This window comes from Siniperca chuatsi, linkage group LG8, assembly GCF_020085105.1.
Source record: "Siniperca chuatsi isolate FFG_IHB_CAS linkage group LG8, ASM2008510v1, whole genome shotgun sequence".
Taxonomy (NCBI): Eukaryota; Metazoa; Chordata; class Actinopteri; order Centrarchiformes; family Sinipercidae; genus Siniperca; species Siniperca chuatsi.
Genome location: NC_058049.1, coordinates 31,274,999 through 31,295,676, shown reverse-complemented (window position 1 = coordinate 31,295,676; position 20,678 = coordinate 31,274,999). Strand labels below are relative to the sequence as shown.

Sequence of the window (20,678 nt, the reverse complement as noted above, 5' to 3'; positions counted from 1 at the left end):
AGCAGCCTTCACAGACTCGACAGGAAGTCAAAAACATTTTTAATAACTTTATTAACAACATGAAAATAACAATTTACAACCATGATGGCACTGTAAAAGTAAGTGTGCAGATCTTTATATACAGTCTATGGTGCAGACACCAGACAGAGCTAAATAAAAGTTCACTAAAATAATGATTTAAGAAAAACAAGACAAATACATAAGACAAAAACGGTTGACAGAGGTATGTGGGCTACTAGTGGTTTTCAGAAAGACCAAAGTCAGTAGTCAGATTCTACAGTGTCGTAAAGTTTTTCTTCATAAAGTTTAGAGATGAAAGGAAGTGACACAATTCTTTATGAAAGGTAAGAAAGTATGGTTTAATTTCCTGAATCTTGACTTATGCAAATAGAACTTACAGTGTATGATAATAGTAGGCTATTTAGGACTAGTCCATGCCCTTTGTTTTTTCAAGATGATACCAAAAATGATTTCTTCCCTTGTAAAATCAAAACATCCAGTTATAAACATCATCCCAAAACGTTTTACTACACATACAGTCATAACACAAAGTATGATGTATGAAAGTATGAACCTAACACGGCAGCGGCGGATGGCCACCCACCATTGAGTCTGGTTCTGTCCAAGGTTTCTGCCTCTTAAACGAAGTTTTTCCTTGCCACTGTCGCCAAATGCTTGCTCATGGTGGGATTTGTTGGGTCTAAATAAAGTAAATAATATTATAAAGAGTATGGTCTAGACCTGCTCTATAGGAAAAGCACAATGAGATAACTTCTGTTCTGAATTGGTGCTATATAAATAAAATTGAATTGAATTGATGTCTCCGTGTTTTCATCACAGAAAATGCAACAGTTGCAATCCAGCCAAAACTGCTGCGTAAGAAAGTCCCTTGAGGGATATATTCCTGTAAATGTTTTAAAGTGAACTTCCTTAGCTTTTGGTGGAATAGGGAGTTTAATATAGTTAGTTGTGATTGTTTTCTATTTGATCTTTTGAGAAAAACTGAGATATTGCATTTTTCAGTTTGACCATAGTTTTGTGCATTGGTCTCTTGCAGTGTGCCCTTCATAAAACGTACCACCAGAGGATGAGAGCCAGGGGACTTCCACTCAAATCCCAAATGGCAGGCAGAGATAGCCGACAGATAGACCCTTGTTGTGGAAAAGTAAAGACCTTTTTCCAGTTATTCTTGAAGAAATGTCAGCTTTGGAAAGACAAAATATTCCTTTTCTTACACCAGGCATCAAATATATGCTACTTAAGCATATACAGCCTCTGTGTGGATGCCACTCTGGCACTCTGTATTGTGTCAATAACATTGGCAGACATCAGTTTCTCCCTTTCAGACGCATATAGTGCCCATATCGTAAAAATGGCTCAGTGACAGAAACGCAGCATATAACTCCAGCAGATTTATATACCATGTCCTCTCCTCATCCGACCAGGTCCTGTTCACATGAGCATTTCTACAGATGCCTCCCCAGCCCCATTTGGATGCATCTGTGGTGACCAGAACGCGCAAGAGGATCCAGCCTAGACGCTGCATGAGCAGAGCATGAAGGCCCAATGGAGTAACCCATAACCTCTCGTTTCTTCAATGAGTGTAGAACATCTGTTTGGCATGCATCCAGCTCTGGAATTTCCTCATCATCAGCAAGCCTGAAGGCACTGCTGGAATCATAGCAGCCATAAATCTCAGTAGGTGCTGGCCCTGACGGAGACAGACAATACAATGAGGCTGAAACAGTGTTAGACGTCGGTTGAAGGCGGCTATCCTCCGGAATCATAACTGGGCCCGATTTTCTATAGAATCCAACTCCAGACCCAGAAAACAAACTTTTGGAGTAAGGCACCTCTTCTTCCAGTTTATGACAAATCCCAGAGACTGCCGGTGAGCTATTACTCTGGATGTGTGGGTATCGGCCTGATGAGCCGAGTTCCAGAACCAACAAATTGTCCAGGTAGCCAAGGGATAGTATGCCCTGACCTCTGATCGGTGCCAGTGCTGCGTTTAGGCATTTGGTCAAAACGTGAGGAGTGAGCGATAAACCTAACTGCAGAACTTGGTATTCATACGCCGTGCCTTCATAAGAAAAGTCTTTCTTTCGGCAGTATGGCTAGGTGAAAATAGGTCCTTTAGATCCACTGTAGTGCACCAAGCTCCTGGTCGAAGTGACTGCATTACCTGGCATTAAGTCAGCATCCTGAACTTGAACTTTCTCAGGTATTTGATTAACTTTCTCAGGTCCAAGATAGGACGGAGACCATCATCTTTTTTTTAGTATGACGAAGTAGCAGCTGTAAAACCCCCAATGAGCCTCGTGCTTAGGGACAATCTTAATAGCTTGTTTCTATTGAGCGGATTTCCTCTCTCAATACTGGGGCAAAGGATGGTTGCAAACAGTAAGAAGAAGTAGTGGTGTGCTTGAGGACTGGTCCTTATTAAAGACTCAAGCAACAAAAACACTGGTGCTCCTGAAGAACAAGGGTTTGAGATAATCACATGGATGAAGACAAACTTCAGGCACTCTTGCATGGAGCAGGAACAAGGATGGTTGCACTTTTGATACCACAATGCCCTTGAGTAACGGAGGACGCTTCCTGAATTGGAGCCTGTAGGGAAGGACTACAGTTCCCATGATCCATTGTGATGCTGCACATGCCTGCCAAGAGGCCTCTCTTGCAACCAGCATTGTCATTTGTGATACAACTATGCCCTCTGCTGGTGGGCTGGAGCCATGACCACAACGTGTCTTGAGAGATTGTGTTTATGTGTGGGTGCTTATTTCCGCAATTTGAAGCTTGAGAGTGGGGAAAACACAGCCTTTTATTGACACACAGATATTCTGAACATTGTGAACACAGGAACATGCCACTATTACTTTCAAATCTGCACAAGGACAAGAATTTGCGGCACATGTGGCAGGTGACAACAATCTCTGACCTGGTGAGGGGAGTGTGAGTGTGAGGGCTTGAATTAACATGCTCGGGTTCAACTGTATGCTTAACCGAGGTTTCTTTAAAGGGACAGTTCACCCCCAAATCAAAAATACATAATTTTGCTCTTACCTGTAGTGCTGTTTATCCATGTAAATTGTTTTGGTGTGAGTTGCTGAGTTTTGGAGATATTGGCTGTAGAGTTGTCTGCCTTTTTGGAATATAATGGAACTAGATGGCACTTGGCTTGTGGTGCTCAAAGCGCCAAAAAAATACATTTTTAAGCCTGGGCATACTCATCCGCAGTGCCTTCTCTTGCTTATTCCTCTGATCGCAGCAGGTCTAAATTCAAGGGTTCAACTGCTTGGTGGATAAAATCAGCGCTACATCTCAGGCAGCTCAGTGAGCATTAGCCACAGATACTGCTCAGCCATGCCTTTTCCCAAGGCTATGCCCACTGTGCTGGAGAGCTGGAGAATGAAATCGGCCGTTCTGCATACCTCATCTCCTTCTTCGACAGGGCCTCATGTAGATCCCGCAACTTCTCTGCCGGGTAAGCTTGCAGCATCAAGGCCGTATTCAGCGCACAAGAGGTCAGCACCTGCGGAATCTGCAATGCTTGTCGGGGAGAGTGGGTTTGCTGCTTGCCAAGTTGGGTTTTGGCACCAGGTGGATAGCCAGCGTCTCGTTCATCGGAGGGATGTTGGTTAGCCCACCAGACTCCATACCTTCCAAGTCCAAGAACTGGGTAAATGGCAGTGAGAGCGGAGCCTTAGCAGACACCCAGGACCATGAGAACTCCAGGACAAGGGCAGGGAAAACTGGCAATTTGTGTCTCACCTTTGCTAGCTGCTGCCACACATCTCTCCAGGGTGGGCTTTCGGAGTCGGCAACAGTGCACAGGTCTCCAAGCTAGCAAGTGCAACTTTCATACAACATACCAAGACACTGAGCAAGCATTGTGTGTGTTAGAATAAAATGTACATAAGTTATCCCATTTATGTTTTGTTCTTAGTGACCTTTAAAGTTCACAGCAATGCTGTGTATGTATGTGTGTTATTAAACTTGTGTCTGTGAGAATAACAGGAATGCAACCTGCTATCCCATGACCGGCAGGGCAGGCTGACACCGTACCAGATGATCTCGAGAGTAGTGGCTGCTCCAAGGCCGCTCTCGCAAGATAAACCTGATAACACCGCTTTGTTCTTTCTTAAGTAGCAGTATACACTTCCCCCACTCCTTAGAAAATTATGTAACAGGGAATCTCCTAAACTGAATAAAAAAGAGGAGGATGCATAGATGCACTTCAGAGTGAGTAGGAGATGTAACTGAATGCATCTATGCTTACTCTCCTCGAGTAAAACTTAAGTTAATGCCTTTGTCTTTCTTTCCTTGTATATGATTTAAATGTTCTAGGTGTCTTGAACCTGACAGTGTGTATCCATCTCGGAGAGTATGGAATACTTGGGGGGGAGGCTCAAGGCAAATACCACCTAGAATTTTTTAAATAGTAGAAATGTAATTGTAGTGTTAATATTAATAAATTAAGAATAATAGGAATGACAGCTATAGGAAAAATAATGTCAGTATTAGTAACAGAGCCAATAACAAGAGCAGGAACACGGGGGCAGCAAGTGGCCCACAACCACAGATCCATTCTCTGCAGCTCCGGAGGCAGAAATACCTGCTGAAAGTGACAGGAGAAGAGAGAAACGAGAAAGCACCAAACTACGGGAAAGAGAAGATGTCGAGTTAGTAACATGCAGTAATGGGATAAAAATGCATACAGACAGAGAGGGAGAGGGAGAGAAGGAGAGAGGTGCATCATGGGAAGTATCCCGGCAGTCTAGGCCTATAGCAGCATAACTAAGGGATGGTTCAGGGCTCACCCAAGCCAGCCCTAACTATAAGCTTTATCAAAGAGGAAAATCTTAAGCCTACTCTTAAATGCAGAGATGGTGTCTGCCTCCCAAAATTAACAAAATGAAGACTTTGGAGTGGCCTACTCAAAGTCCTGACCTGAATCCTATTGAGATGCTGTGGCATGACCTTAAAAAGGCAGTTCATGCTCGAAAACCCTCCAATGTGGCTGAATTACAACAATTCTGCAAAGATGAGTGGGCCAAAATTCCTCCACAGCGCTGTAAAAGACTCACTGCAAGTTATCGCTTGATTGCAGTTGTTGCTGCTAAGGGTGGAGCAACCAGTTATTAGGTTTAAGGGGCAATCACGTTTTCACACAGGGCCATGTAGGTTTGGATTTTGTTTTCCCTTAATAATAACAACCTTAATTTAAAAACTGCATTTTGTGTTTACTTGTCTTATCTTTGACTAATATTTAAATTTGTTTGATGATCTGAAACATTTAAGTGTGACAAACATGCAAAAAAATAAGAAATCAGGAAAACACTTTTGCACACCACTGTAAGAGCTTTGTAGGTGAGGAGAAGGATTTTAAATTCTATTGCAGAGAAGCTAATATTGGAGAAATATGATCTCTTTTCCTAGTTCTTGTCAGTACACGTGCCGCAGCATTCTGGATCAACTGGAGAGTCTTAAGGGACATATTCGGGCAGCCTGATAATAAGGAATTGCAGTAGTCCAACCTAGAAGTAACAAATGCATGTACTAGTTTACTGCATCATTTTGAGACAGGATGTGCCTGATTTTTGCAACGTTGCGTAGGTGAAAGAAGGCAGTCCTTGAAGTTTGTTTCATGTGAGAGTTAAAGGATAAATCCTGATCAAAGATAACTCCGAAGGTTCCTTACGGTGGTGCTGGAAGCCAGGGCAATGCCATCTAGAGCAACTATATCTTTAGATAATTTGTCTCGGAGTTGTTTGGGACCAAGTACAATAACTTCAGCTTTGTCTGAGTTTAACATCAGAAAATTGCAGGTCATCCAGGTCTTTATGTCTTTAAGGCATGCTTGAAGTTTAGCTAACTGGTTAGTTTCATCTGGCTTGATCGATAGATATAATTGGGTATCATCCGCATAACAATGAAAGTTTATGGAGTGTTTCCTAATAATATTGCCCAGAGGAAGCATATATAAGGTGAATAGAATCAATCCAAGCACAGAACTTTGTGGAACTCCGTGACTAACTTTGGCGTGCACAGAGGACTCACCGTTAACATGTACAAACTGAGATCAAACTGATAGATAGGATTTAAACCAGCTTAGTGCGGCTCCTTTAATGCCAATTACATGTTCCAGTCTTTGTAATAGGATGTGATGCTCAATGGTGTCGAACGCAGCACTAAGATCTAACAAGACAAGTACAGAGACAAGTCCATTGTCTGATGCAATTAAAAGGTCATTTGTAATTTTCACCAGTGCCGTCTCTGTACTATGATGCACTCTAAATTCTGACTAAAAATCCTCAAATATTTAATATTTATTTAGAAAGTCACATAACTGATTGGTGACTGCTTTCTCAAGGATCTTAGAGAGAAAGGGAAGGTTAGATATAGGTCTATAGTGGGCTGAAACCCCTGGATCAAGAGTAGGCTTTTTAAGAAGCGGTTTAATTACAATTACAATTACAAGGCAATGTACCACAATTACATTAATTGTGGTACATAGCCTGTTAATAAAGACAGATTGTTCATATCCAGTAAAGAAGTGCTAACTAAGGGTAAAATGTCTTTAAGCAGCCTAGTTGGAATAGGGTCTTAGAGACAGGTTGATGGCTTAGATTAATTAATCGTCAAAGTTAGTTGAAGACAGTCGAACAAAGAGTTCATCTGCAAAGCAGCATCCAAAAAAAAACACACCGCAGTATGTAAATTCTGCAATGCAACGCTTACTGAGACAGCTGGCTCACGTCAAACTTATCGGCACTTAGTAAAGAAGCATAAAGAAAGGTGAGCATAAGTGTAAGTGACGCTAGCAAAGCTAGCTAGCTAATGTTAGCAATTGCCTCTGCACCAAAACCCTTCAGAAATCTCTTCACCTCTCACCCAAAGAGATTTTGCGAATATTAGCTATACATATTAGCTACCTACTGTAAAACTTCAATTAAAAGCAGAGCCCCAATTAGACGCTGATCCCTTATACTGGCTGGGTGTGGCTACACGTTTTGACAAATAAATGTTAATCTTTAATCTATACTTAAAAATGAATCCAGGTTGAAATAGCTACTTCAACCTTCGGCTTTCATCCTTTCTAAGGTAGGCTACCGGTGTTGTGCTGAAAAAGTCTCATTTCGGCAGGCAGTCCTTTTCGGCACCTGTATTTTGATACAGGGCTCTCTCTCTTCATTGGAGCTAGATCAAATGAATAATTCGTAATTGATATGTTATTTGCACTGCCGTAAAGGCGAGCTGCTGTAACAAAAGAGTTTTCCCTCTGGGATCAATAAAGTATTTCTGATTCTGATTCTGATTTGGTAGCTTGTCGATTATACAAGTAATATTCATACTGGTTTAAATAAACAATTTGATAATATCATCATCGTTCATGCTGAACAAGAGTTTTGTGCAAAAGAATTAAAGGCCTGTCCCATATAGACTCCTGTCCCAAATATAGGCAGGTGGAGTTCAGTGATTGAAGCAAATAAAAGCCCAGGCTATTAATTGAAATTTGACAGTATGTATATACTGTATGTTTCAGGGCGCTAGTTTTTGTTGCTTGCCAGCTATTTGCCACCTAGCTAGGTGCACAAGCTACCTAATTTAGTTAACATATATTGAGGGATGTAACGCTAGCTAATGCAGTGTTACCTTTGTGAGAAGTTGAGGGGACAGGGCATGTGGTGACAAATTGTTGTTCCTTAGTTACGTTTTTGCTTGTCTCAACCCCTCAAAGTCTTGGTCTTGTCTCGTTCTCAATATACTCTGGTCTTGGTCATGACTTGGTCTCAGTTTCGGTGGTCTTGACTACAACACTGGCACTGCCTAGCTGTAAAATTAAAAACTAAATTTTTGCTATTTTTGCTTTTAAATGTCTTTCACATCTTTAATTGATACGCAGTACAAAAATAATTACAACCATGGAATTATAAAAAATGTTTGTGCTTGTGAACAAAGGCTTTGTTTTTCTTTCCTGCAGGCAAGATTGGATAAATATAGACATGGTTGATATTGCAGTGACCACAGAATTATGTTGATGTTGATAAGTTTCATGGTAGCAGTTTATCTCTGCCATACCTGGAGGAGGATACAACGCCTCTTTGTAGATGCTGCTGTTCTTCAAGACTCTGGTGTCGTGGATGGAGCCCCACAAAGGTGTTGATAAAGAGACCCTCACCATCACATACTGCCTTCAGCTGTATGGATGGGAAGAGCTTGTTGAGGTAGTCCTGGCCACCTGGTCCTGGGGGATCTTGATGCGGACATGGCAGCTGTCAATGGTACCCACACACTTTGGCTTCACCAACCACCCCCAGTGAAACCACCGTGTAGGATAGGCTGTGGGCAAGCCAGTATACTATTATTAGAACATTAATGTAGTGTCCCTCAACCTCGTCTCTCAGGCGGTGGCAATAACCTCATTATTTATAAGTTGAAGTACACCTCTGGTACAGGCCCTGTGTAGTTTACATAAAGAGGTGGACATGAAAGAACGTGTGATTATGTTAATTTTTTTCTCTGTAATCATCCATGTGAAATTGACTCCACCTATATCCACCTACACACACACACACACACACACACACACACATATATATATATATATATATATATATATATATATATATATATATATATATATATATATATATCCATGATGTACTCCACGCATGAATGTCAGAAATGCTGCCATCATTTTTGTGAATAATGAACCAACATCTATCCATGAATGCATGTTATCCCTGTAAAGATGCATATTAGGTCATGAGCATTATTTTTAAATAACTTTTGAGCATAAATTACCTCATGGAGGAGCAGAATTACCACAATACAGGTGCACTCTCCTGCACATGGAACACCGTTTGAGCTGAAGGGGCTTGGTGGTTTATTGTGTATGTATGTGGCTTAATGTGACACTGCACTTTAATTGAATCTTAAGATACATCATGTATAACATGCCAGGTTGTTCTGACATTTCTCATAATATGTGGTGTTTACAGTGGTTGCAGTACTGTAGTACGTCCTTATGCTACTTGGACAGTGCGTCACATTTGTGCAAACACAAACTCTGAAGAAACAAAATGCTTGTTGTAAGTGCATTTTGACAGCGGATCCAACTGTGCTGCCATCATCACAAACTCCTCCAACACCTCCAAATAACACCCTATACAGGGGGACTTCTCATTTCACTTACAACATCTCTTCGATTCCTCTCTCCTCGCATCTTGTCCTTACATGTCTTCCTTGTGTCTTAAAGGGGAGGGATTAGACACAAGGATAAGATCCAAGAGAAGGTAACGAGGAGACATTTAAGATTAATGAGAAGCAGCCTGACCCACCTCCTTTACACATCTCTGGTCTCAGGACACTTTCCCACTGCTTTCAAATATGTCACTGTCACCTCCTATCTGAAAAAACAACAACACAGGTTCTCTGGTGGTCTACAAGGCAGTGAAAGGAACTACTCCTTCCTTCCTCCAAGCCATGGTCGAACCCTACACTCCTCCTCTGCCTCTGGAGGATTGGACCCTGTGGTCTCTCATCTCAGACAAAGCTCTTCTCTTCTGGGCCCACAGTGGTGGAATGAACTCCCCACTGAAGTCAGGATGGCAGAATCACAGGTTGAAAATCACCTTTTGAAACTACACCGCCACGGCCCATGTTAGCACTGGTTTTTGCCTCATTTCTTGCTCTTGTTCATGAAGTTTAAATGCACTTATTGTGAGTCACTTTAAAACCATCTCTTTTTGGATTACTTTTTCCTCAGATGCGTTATTGGTTACATGTTAGTCACTGGAACCAATACAAAAAGTAAAAATATCCTTTTCAGATAAATAAAGTATTATCAATAATTAAACTGAAATCAATAATACTGCAGAATTAAGTAAAACATTTTTATTTACAAGAATAAGTAGTCACAAGATAATAAATTCTGATTTTAACAATTAAATGTGATGATAACGTGCACTGTTAAAACACACACACGGTATCAGAAATGTATTTGTTTAAAGCAATCTTGAACTTTGGTAGAATCTTGGGTTGTATAGCTTCCTTGCCATTAAAAAGCATAACCTTCATAAGTTTCTCCATGTGGTCCAAAGAGTTTCCCCTTGGGCGTCAAAGTATTTCTGATTCTGATGTGTGGGTTTGAGACAAGGAAACTATACATAGCAAGGTTCTGTCATAATGCTGCCATCACATACTGTATGATGGCCAAGGTCCAGCGAGGCCTGCTAGTAGCCATGGTGGGAGATGGGGTTAACGACTCACCTACACACAAATACAATGTAATGATAATGACATTAGGAAATTAACAGTAATTAACTCCTTGAAACCTTGAAAACCTCGAAAGGTATATATTTAAGGCAATTGGCCACTGATAATGGTTTTAAGGGATTTGCTAAGGGCTTTTTCACAAACTAATAGCTGTGAAAGTTGCGAGAAGGGGTCCAAGACACATGAGAGGTGGTTTGATATCAATATATCCACAACTGAGCAAACTATTGAAAGTACAACCTTGAAACCTTGAACTCTATAATGGCAGTGGTTTGTGATTTCTATGTTGAAAAACAAATAAGTTATTGAAGATTGGAATGGGTCGAATTGCAGTTTTACGACGGTCCCTAACTTCGCCTATAGTGACAGCGCGTTGGGCAGACTTTCAGTTCTTTGCGCTCTCAACTGCATCGTCATCTTTGGTGATTTGCCTCAAGTAGCTCCCCAACATATCCCACAGCTGGGAGAAGGCGAGGCGTTGACAGGAGCTACTGAAGGTAGCCGACGAATGTCAAACATTCAACTAACTTCACCCTGGTGAAAAACCAAGGGCTCGAGAAAATCAACCCTTTTTAAAAAATCTACATAAAAACCACCACGAACGCTGTTTTTACAAGACAAAAAAAGAGACAATTTTCCACAGCAAACACGTTTATATGAAATCTGTGACGTATTGTATAATAGGAATGCATGTTTTCCATAAATGTCTTGAGACCTTATTGACTGGTGGGTAAAGCGTATGTATTAATTTGAAGGTAAATTCCGATGATAGGCGGTAACGCTGTGTCACGTGCCGCGGAGCTGCGCCTCTGTTTTCCATAGCAACCGGGAACGCTTTCTCCTGATTGGCTGCTGCTACATCCTGTCTTTTCAGGCCTCGCTAGCAGATGCTATTTTAAACCCCGCTTCCGTCGTGAGCACTGGATTAACAAGAACATCGTAGAAAAGGCGCAAGTCACGAATAAGATACGTGGCTTTGGGCGGCCGTTTCAGTGAAGGAATGCGATGAGCATGAATAGTAGACACGGATAAGAAAGCCGTTAGCTGCTGCTAAGTGGGCTAAGCCTGCGGCTACTGTTGAGAACAGTTCTCCTGTGGGATTATTAACACTCACATCCAAGAATAAAGTCAGGGGTGAAAACAGCTCTGTGTCCCCAGGATGCACAAGGGATGGACGTTTGGACGCCATTTCTAATGCTGAGTAAGTACAATGAGCTCTAGGATCCATGTCTCTCCCTATCACCCGGCTTGCCTTAAAGCAGTCAAACGGGAAACCCACTGTCAGAAACACGGACCTCACGTCTTGCTGAAATGCATGTCTGGCTTCTTTAACACTTAATCACAGTCACAGGTGAAGTCAGACACTAGTCAGTCTCCCAACTGCTGACAGCTGCAGTAATGGAAGAAGTATTCACATCCTTTACTTGAGAAAAAGTAGCATTGCAATAATGTTAAAATACACCATAACAAGTAAAAGTTTTGCCTTCAAATAGGACCTAAATAAAGGCACTGTACATAAGTCCTGTCAGGAAAAAAACCTCGCCCCGTGTTCTGTTTGGTGTTGTATTTTACTGTTGGTCGAGGTGAAGAACTACTTTATACAGAGGTGTGCAAAAGTGTTTGCCCCCTTCCTGATTTCTTATTTTTTTGCATGTTTGTCACACTTAAATGTTTCAGATCATCAAACAAATTTAAATATTAGTCACTAGTCAATATTAGAAATAAAATGGACATCTTTTCAGAATCAGAAATCCTTTATTGATCCTGGAGGGGAAACTCTTTTGTTACAGCAGCTCGCTGTCACATCAGTGCACACAGGAAGAGAAGTTCTAAGCAATCAGAATATAATCCACTATAATACAGGTCAGATACATTAAGTACCAAGTGGGTATAAGTATAAATTTAAAATAAGTGTAAAGTACAAAGTGGGTTTACTGGTTGATAAGTATGTACGGTATAATACAGTGTAATAATATAAGTAATAAGTAGTAGTGCATGTACTGTCAAGTTAAGTGCAGCATACTAGATTATGATGAGACAGTGGATATTGCACAGCAGTAATAGAAGTATGAATAAATATCAATAAATTAAACTGAAAACAGAGTATATTGCACAGGAGTATTAAACAGAGAATACTGCACAATATTTCAAGTACTGCAGTGATGTTAATGATCCAATGTCCAGTTTAATGACTTAGGGTCATACAGACTGACACTTAGAGGGAGGAGTTAAAGAGTCTGATGGCCACAGGCAGGAATGATAGCCCAGTCCAGTTTATTGTCCATGTGTACTCCCAGGTACTTGTAGTCCTCCACAATGTCCACACTGACCCCCTGGATGGAAACCGGGGTCACTGGTGCCTTGGCCCTTCGTAGATCCACAACCAGCTCTTTAGACTTTGTCGCATTGAGCTGCAGATGGTTCTGCTCACACCATGAGACAAAGCTCCCCACCACAGCCCTGTACTCGGTCTCATCACCACCGCTGATACATCCCACCACAGCAGAGTCCTCAGAAAGCTTCTGAAGGTGGCAGGACTCTGTGTGGTGGCTGAAGTCTGTGGTGTAGCTGGTGAAGAGGAAGGGAGAGGGGACAGTCCCCTGAGGGGCCCCAGTGTTGCTGACCACGCTGTCCGACACACAGTGCTGCAGGCGCACGTGCTGTGGTCTGCCAGTCAGGTAGTACACCACATGGTGGTTTGGCTGGTGACTAAATTATTGTTCTGATGAGAAAAATCTTTTTGTAAAGCCATTTCATCAGGGCTTCAAATATAAAAATACTGTTTTAGGCAGAATGTCAGCTGTGACATTTTGCTGAGTTATAAATGAGACAACACCTCACCCTTAAAAGTATCTCAGATGTTTTCCTTTAAGCAGCATGGAACACTACTAATGTATATGTTGTCTGTTCACAGCTTTGCTGTATTGTCTGGGATGGATCACAACAACCCAGAGATACTGAAAGATCCTGGTGGAGGGCCTGGCCTGACAGCAGGTCTCTCACACACACACATACACACACACACACACACACACACACACACACACACACACACACACACACACACACACACACACACACACACACACACACACACACACACACACACACACACACACACACACACACACACACACACACACACACACACACACACACACACACACACACACACACACACACACACACACACACACACACACACACACACACACACACACACACACACACACACACACACACACACACACACACACACACACACACACACACACACACACACACACACACACACACACATACACGCACACACACACACACACACACACACACACACACACACACACACACACACACACACACACACACACACACACACACACACACACACACACACACACACACACACACACACACACACACACACACACACACACACACACACATACACACACACACACACACACACACACACACACACACACACACACACACACACACACACACACACACACACACACACACACACACACACACACACACACACACACACACACACACACACACACACACACACACACACACACACACACACACACACACACACACACACACACATACACACACACACACACACACACACACACACACACACACACACACACACACACACACACACACACACACACACACACACACACACACACACACACACACACACACACACACACACACACACACACACACACACACACACACACACACACACACACACACACACACACACACACACACACACACACACACACACACACACACACACACACACACACACACATACACACACACACACACACACACACACACACATACACACAAACACATACACACGCACACACACACACACACACACACACACACACACACACACACACACACACACACACACACACACACACACACACACACACACACACACACACACACACACACACACACACACACACACACACACACACACACACACACACATACACATACACATACACACACACACACACAAACACACACACACACACACACACACATGGTTAGAAAGTAGCACAGCCAGCAGCGGCACATTGTTTCTTGGTGTTGTCTCTGCACTCCATCTCATTGGATTTTAACTGAACAAACGAGTGTGTGGTTAATGTGCTTACTCTCATCTTTAATTGAACCGGGAAGGAATAGTAGCTCTGGTGCCTCGAGGTCAGAGGACACTTCACTAAACGTTTTAAACATACAAGTCTTTAAGGTCACCGCAGCGCTTCCTACTCTGCTGTGTAGCCTGTTAGCAAGCTCCACAAATCCATAAATCCAATGGTAAGTTACATCAGAGAGTCAGTATGACTAAAAACTCCTACAACATAAAAAAACATGTTTGTTGAGAGAGACAGAGAGACAGAGAGAGAAACAGAGAGAGAGAGAGAGAGAGAGAGACAGAGAGAGAAACAGAAACAGAGAGAGAAACAGAGAGAGAGAGAGAGAGAGAGCTGCAGAGTGAATGAAGAGAGGGAGCGGCGTTAGTGAGAACAAAGCAGTGAAACAGATAAATAATCATTATTTTCTGATTGTTTCACTGCGGTTACATTCTAAAGCACAAATAAAATCGCCCACACCTCCGCCCCACCCTGCAGGAAGGATTTTGAGCAGGGAGCAGAGGACGTAGATGGAGACGGAGACGGCGATGTCCCTGTGTTTTCACAGAGTCCAGACCTCACAGCCTGCGTGCTGTTATTGGAGAAAATACAGGCAGCGTCTCTGCAGAGACAGACACCGCCACACACTTCTACTGGGTCAGAAGTGACGACTGAGACGGATCACTTTTGTATGAGGCTACACATTGTTTTTTAGGAAGATCCTACTCACTCTGCCTTTTAAATAACATAAAAAATGCTTTCAGTTCAAACACAAATGAGTGGTAAGACCTTTCAAAAAGCATCCCTTCAATTAATTCCATTTTCTAAACTTTACTCATTTCCTTTCATTACCTTCATGGTTTTTGAGGAACTGTGGAAAGTACCACAAGAACCAGTCTCTATCTTCTGAAAGGTTCCAGAGCCCCATGTTGTTTTTGGGAAATAAGTGTGGTTTGAGCAGACATTTATATCAAGAACACACAACACTACAGAGGACAAGAGCGATGCTTTCTGCATGAACATGTCCATCCAGTGGTGCTAGTGTGATGTTTACATGTTGTCTAATATAGTGGTTTTGTTTGTCTCTCTCTTTCAGATTTGGAGAATTCGGAGTCATTCTGTCCAGAACAGGAGCAGGTTAGTTTGTCCAAAACTCAAAGTACAAATTTATATTTTAATCCTCATCAACTGGTTGCCATATGTGTCTAATATTTATTGGAAATTTCCCTGTTTGTCCTTCAGAGGAGATGCAGCTCCTGCTTGGTGACAGAGGAGCTGACCACTGATGGTATTATGTGTAAATGTGACAGCAGCACATGGTCCTGTACAACACTGCAGCATGCTGCTCCAAAAACACACTCTCTAATCAGCCAACAGGACTGAGCACATAAACTCTGCCCCAAATCCATACTACATAATGATTCTATACATTATGTACTACATACTAATTGTCATAGTATACTGTTTTAGCAGTTAGTATACAAAAAAACCAAACATACTTTACCGTTTAATACTAACAGTAAATGCTACAACGCAGTAGATGTCAGACGTCAGTCAAACTGCGACTTTGGAATGTCACTGCAAACTAAGCTTGACAAGTAGAAAGCAAAATGTCCCTCTTTCGTTTTCCAAGATCTTTCTGGAGCTGTTTCACCACCATGCACAATTCATTTACATTTTTTCAGCTGTGTGCAGCTCCTCCATTTCCTTTGTGCATTGCACTGTGGGAGAACAGTGTCCATCAACAGCACACCGAAAATCGACTGTATTTAGTATGCATAGTCTGGTTTCAGTATACTTCATTTTGTCACTTTTCCACTGTGAAAACACTAAATACCAAAAACCTGCTTAGAATTAGTATGTAGTATGGAGTTGGGACACACCGATAGTCTCTCTGCAGCTCCTGGTGCTTTTTGACTTTTAAAAGTCAAAAAAAGAATCCACAGACCTTGTTGTGAGCAGTTTGATGCAGGAACTATCGGTAGAGAGAAAATAGTTCCTAATGAAACCGCTCACAACAAATCTGCGGATTATCTCCAGTAACCGGGTCAGGATTTCTGGAAATCATAAGTTTTTCAAATGTATTTTTTGGCGCTTTGAGCTCCACAAGCCGAGCGCCATATAGTCCCATTATATTCCAACAATGCAGACATCTCTACAGCCGATATCTCCAAAACTCTGCAGCTCACACCAAAACTATCCAGATGGATAAACAGCGCTACAGGTAAAAAATTAGTTCAAAAAGTATTTTTGATTTGGTGGTGAACTGTCCCTTTTAAAGTGCAGTGAACAAACTCAGATATTTTATTGCACTCAGACTTTTCATACACCCATACACCTTTACCCTGGTACTGAGAGAAACAATATTTAACTTTGGTCGGTACCAACAATATGGAGTTAGATATCCATACAAATTCACTTTTAAAGAATGTCACCTGTTTTTCCTGTTTTGAAATGCTGAAAATGCCTATTGATAAGCTAATGTCATGACATGTTAGCAGTGTGTTGTCTGCCCCTTGCTGTGCATGCATCCTCTGTTGTTTGAAATTGGGAAACCATGTATTTAACATGTAAGACGTCCTTTTAAGCTAAACCAAATAACTGACCCAGTTTTCCTTTGGCTTGTCTCTCCCTTGTTTGTGAGTTGTCCCTTTTAGTCTCTCCAGTGTGCTGAAACTCTTCCCACCTTGCTAATGTCGAATGTGTGCCCTTCCAGGATCCTGGTCACAGAGGTCCATCTCCCGTTCCCTGCAGCGAGCTGAGACTTTACTCAGGAGCACCTTTAATCCCAGTCTGAAGTGGCTGTTCCATGGCCGCAGTCAAGATGAGGAAGAGGAAGAGGGAAATTTTGTTGTCGCCCACAACCTGGTGTCCCGGTCCTCTGCACGTCTCCTGCGTCTGCAACAAGCTCTTCTGACTGTGGCACCCCAGTGGCAGCCGGTCGGCGGGGCACAGATTGGATCTCCCCAGGTGAGTTCCAGGGATTTCAACAGGTCTTAGGAAAACCGCACGAGTGAAAGAAATTGTAAAAATGGAGGGCATCATTGTCACGAGGACGCACTGCTGCTGAGACTTGTGTATTTAATGTTTAAGCTAAGTATTGCAGTCATATAATATATACATATAATATATAAGTGATAACCATTTCTGCAGTGTTTCTGTTGTCGTTGTAACCGTTTTTATTAGTGCAACATGACTGAAAGAGAGTCTCAGGAAGTGACACTCTATAACTTTTACATTTCCTGGTTCGGTGTGTTGAATAGCCCCAGACGTCCGGTCAGGGAGCAGGCATTAAATTGTTTTCTAGGATATTTATTGAATACTGTCACCACACCAGTCAACACACTCCACTTGTCCACTTGTTGTAAATAAAGTAAGTAAAGTAATAAACCCTAATAATGAGCAAATCTCCATATCTACACATGGGCTAGATAAACATAATCAGTAGCAAATGAATTGACAACTTGACATTCACTTTAACATATATGACTTCTGTCTCTTACTCTTATTAGCAGCAATGAAAAATATGAAATACTAAAATGGAATAAATGCAGCATTTGTTAAACTACACACATTCTAAACAGATCACAATGTTCTTATTTAAACTACTATACGAAACTGGGAGGAACAGCATACTAAACATTATTAGCCTTCCAAAACAGATAATAAACCACATAATTACTAATAAAAAGGTTTGGCACTTGGCACGAATAGCTGAATAGCACACACACACACACACACACACACACACACACACACACACACACACACACACAGCAACGAGCAGCTTCTTAAAACTCTGTTTGAGCTATCTCTTCCACTACACTGAGCAACTAAAAATCCAGCTCCCCTGCTTTGAACACTTGCTCAGTAACTATCTCACAGAGCTACCTCAGCTACCTGTTCACGCCTGGTATTAACATGCGTCTTGGGTGATCCGATCACAAGTGGACAGCTCCAAGTACGTCAGTTCACATTAGAATGCGTCTCCACATGCGCCTCAAGTGACCACTTGTGATCGGATCTCACTTCCCTGCTCTATTTGCAAATAAACACATACATCACTTCCATTTGCAACAAATGCTTTGTTGTTTTTAACCTGAATTTACTGTTTATCAAACCATAAATGAGACAAGAATTAGGTTGGAAAAATGATAGGCGCTACCGGAGCGGAGTGTTTCTAGAGGATGGGCCTCACTGACTGCTGTACACAACTTTCTAACTTTATTCACTGATTTTGGTGAAACTGGATCATATTTAAACATACAAACTTATGGACAGATGCTTTACAGGACGGTTAGACATGTTGCAGAGGTCCGGCGCTCTCACAGGGCAGCTGGTGCGTTGTCGGTGCTGGGAGCTGCTGAGGTGAGAGTGGCTGGTTCTGGTGGATGGTGTGAATCTTCAAAACATCCTCGAAACATCCTGCGGCGCGCTGTGGTTGGCGTTCGGCTCCTCAGTGCAGCAGCAGTCCTGGAAAAAGAAATCCGACAAGTAAGAAAGAAAAAGGCAAAAGAAATTGGCTCGAAAGTCCATTAGTCCGACTGCCCGTTATCCCGAAAACAAAAGCACATTGCTCCGAAAATACCCACTGGACTTGTAGGAGCCCAGTGACTGCTGGCTTTACTACTTTCCAAACTCTGGTAACATATTGCTTAATTGAAAAGATCTGGGTTCCCCCTTACACAGATGATACTCCTAAATCATAATGTATGACTTTGTATGACTCCTGAAGAAGACTTTTCATTTCAGCTGATTTTTAACATTGAAGGTCCAGTGTGTAACATTTAGGAGGAGATTTTTGGCAGAAATGGAATATAATATTTATAAGTATGTTTTCATTAGTGTATAAACTCCTGAAAATCATTGTCTTTTCGTTCCCTTAGAATGAGCCCTTGTTATCTACAGAGGGTGCAGGTCCCCTGCCATGGAGGCCGCCATGTTTCACTGCCATGTTTCTACAGTAGCCCAGAATGGATAAACCAAACACTGGCTCTAGATAGGTCCGTTCGCGTTTTTCACAAGTTTCGTAGCCACCGTAGTTTCTCCTACATGCTTGGAAGGGGAGGGTGAGGCGAGCGGGATTCAAATGGTTGCAAACTGCAATTTCACTGCAAGATGCCACTAAATATATAGAATAAAGTCAGGTAACTAAACATTATCATCACCCATACACAGAAGGTATCAGTTGAGTAGGTGGTCCTTCAATGTGACCCAGGACACATTTGCACACACGCTGCTAAAAGAATGTGACCACGTCCGAATGTGGTCTGAGCCATCAGATCTCAGTGTGTCCTGAATGCGTCTCGCGTACATTCACACCTGTACTTAGAGCTGTCCACTTGTGATCGGACCACCCAAGACGCATGTTGATACCAGGTGTAAACAGGTCCTCAGTGACCTAAGCCCGGAAATGCTCCAAACTGATTGGTAGTCACTGATAGGTGGTTATTAAGACTGAAGGGTCCAGTGAATGTTCATATCAGGGAATCTAGGTGCCTTTTACACAATGACATAAAATAGCTGACATGACAGAACATACATACAGAGACTACAGCGAACAACGATAAGCTTAAGTATTGTATAAGTCAAAACTGGAGTGACAAGAGATGCTGTATTGATGTGGGTTGGAGACAGAGGAGCGCAGACTATCCTGTGTGGTTACATGTGTGGGTGGGAGTGTGTATGTATATGTAGAGGATGTAGATTTTTGTGAGCATATCTTTATTATTAATTGTCTTATTCACATATACACAGATTTTACATTTACCCCCCCATCAAATCCCTCTGAAAACTCCCCTCCCCAAACACAATCCCTCCAAAATTGGACACGTAGCACAGCACAGTCTTAGTTCACAAGCATGGTGGGATATCATAAATAACAAAATACAGACAACAAAGCCTCCCCTTAGCATCCAGCCATCATTACTTGGTCTAGGAAGTACCTTCCAGAATATATTGGATATTGTAGGACCCACATAATCAAGGAATGGAGCCCATACATGATAAATATACCAATTTTACCTCTAGACCAGTATGTCAGATATTCCATGGGTAAAAGGTTGAATATTACCTTATGCCAAGACTGTTGGTGGCTTATTTGAAATCCATTTTAGCAATATGCTCTTTCATGTAGCATACAGTAGGTTAACACATTCAGTAATTTTTGTCTGTAAGTGCCTTTGATTTGTAGTTGTGCCATTTCTAACAGAA

The 20,678-nt window shown here is 42.0% G+C and overlaps 1 protein-coding gene and 1 long non-coding RNA gene across 4 annotated transcripts in view; both read left to right on the top strand.

The window, feature by feature from the left end:
• The first annotated feature begins 47 nt into the window (after positions 1 to 47).
• On the top strand, positions 48 to 4,309 carry LOC122880800. The gene is made up of 3 exons (XR_006379038.1): positions 48 to 344; positions 1,058 to 1,165; positions 1,446 to 4,309. It is a non-coding gene; the product is annotated as an uncharacterized LOC122880800 (long non-coding RNA).
• A 6,819-nt stretch (positions 4,310 to 11,128) lies between these two features.
• Positions 11,129 to 20,678, top strand: part of ccdc142 (coiled-coil domain containing 142) — a 45,986-nt gene continuing 36,436 nt past the window's right edge. For 2 of the 3 annotated variants that reach the window (XR_006379035.1, XM_044206264.1), the window contains exons 1-5: positions 11,134 to 11,488; positions 13,202 to 13,281; positions 15,562 to 15,602; positions 15,708 to 15,753; positions 17,182 to 17,435. Coding sequence is in view for 2 of the 3 variants with exons in the window: in XM_044206264.1 (XP_044062199.1) it covers positions 13,221 to 13,281; positions 15,562 to 15,602; positions 15,708 to 15,753; positions 17,182 to 17,435 (402 nt within the window). In the remaining variant the exon portion in view is untranslated. Of the gene's footprint in view, positions 11,489 to 13,201; positions 13,282 to 15,561; positions 15,603 to 15,707; positions 15,754 to 17,181; positions 17,436 to 20,678 lie in introns of all 3 variants that reach the window. The other variant, XM_044206265.1, reaches the window with a different exon arrangement.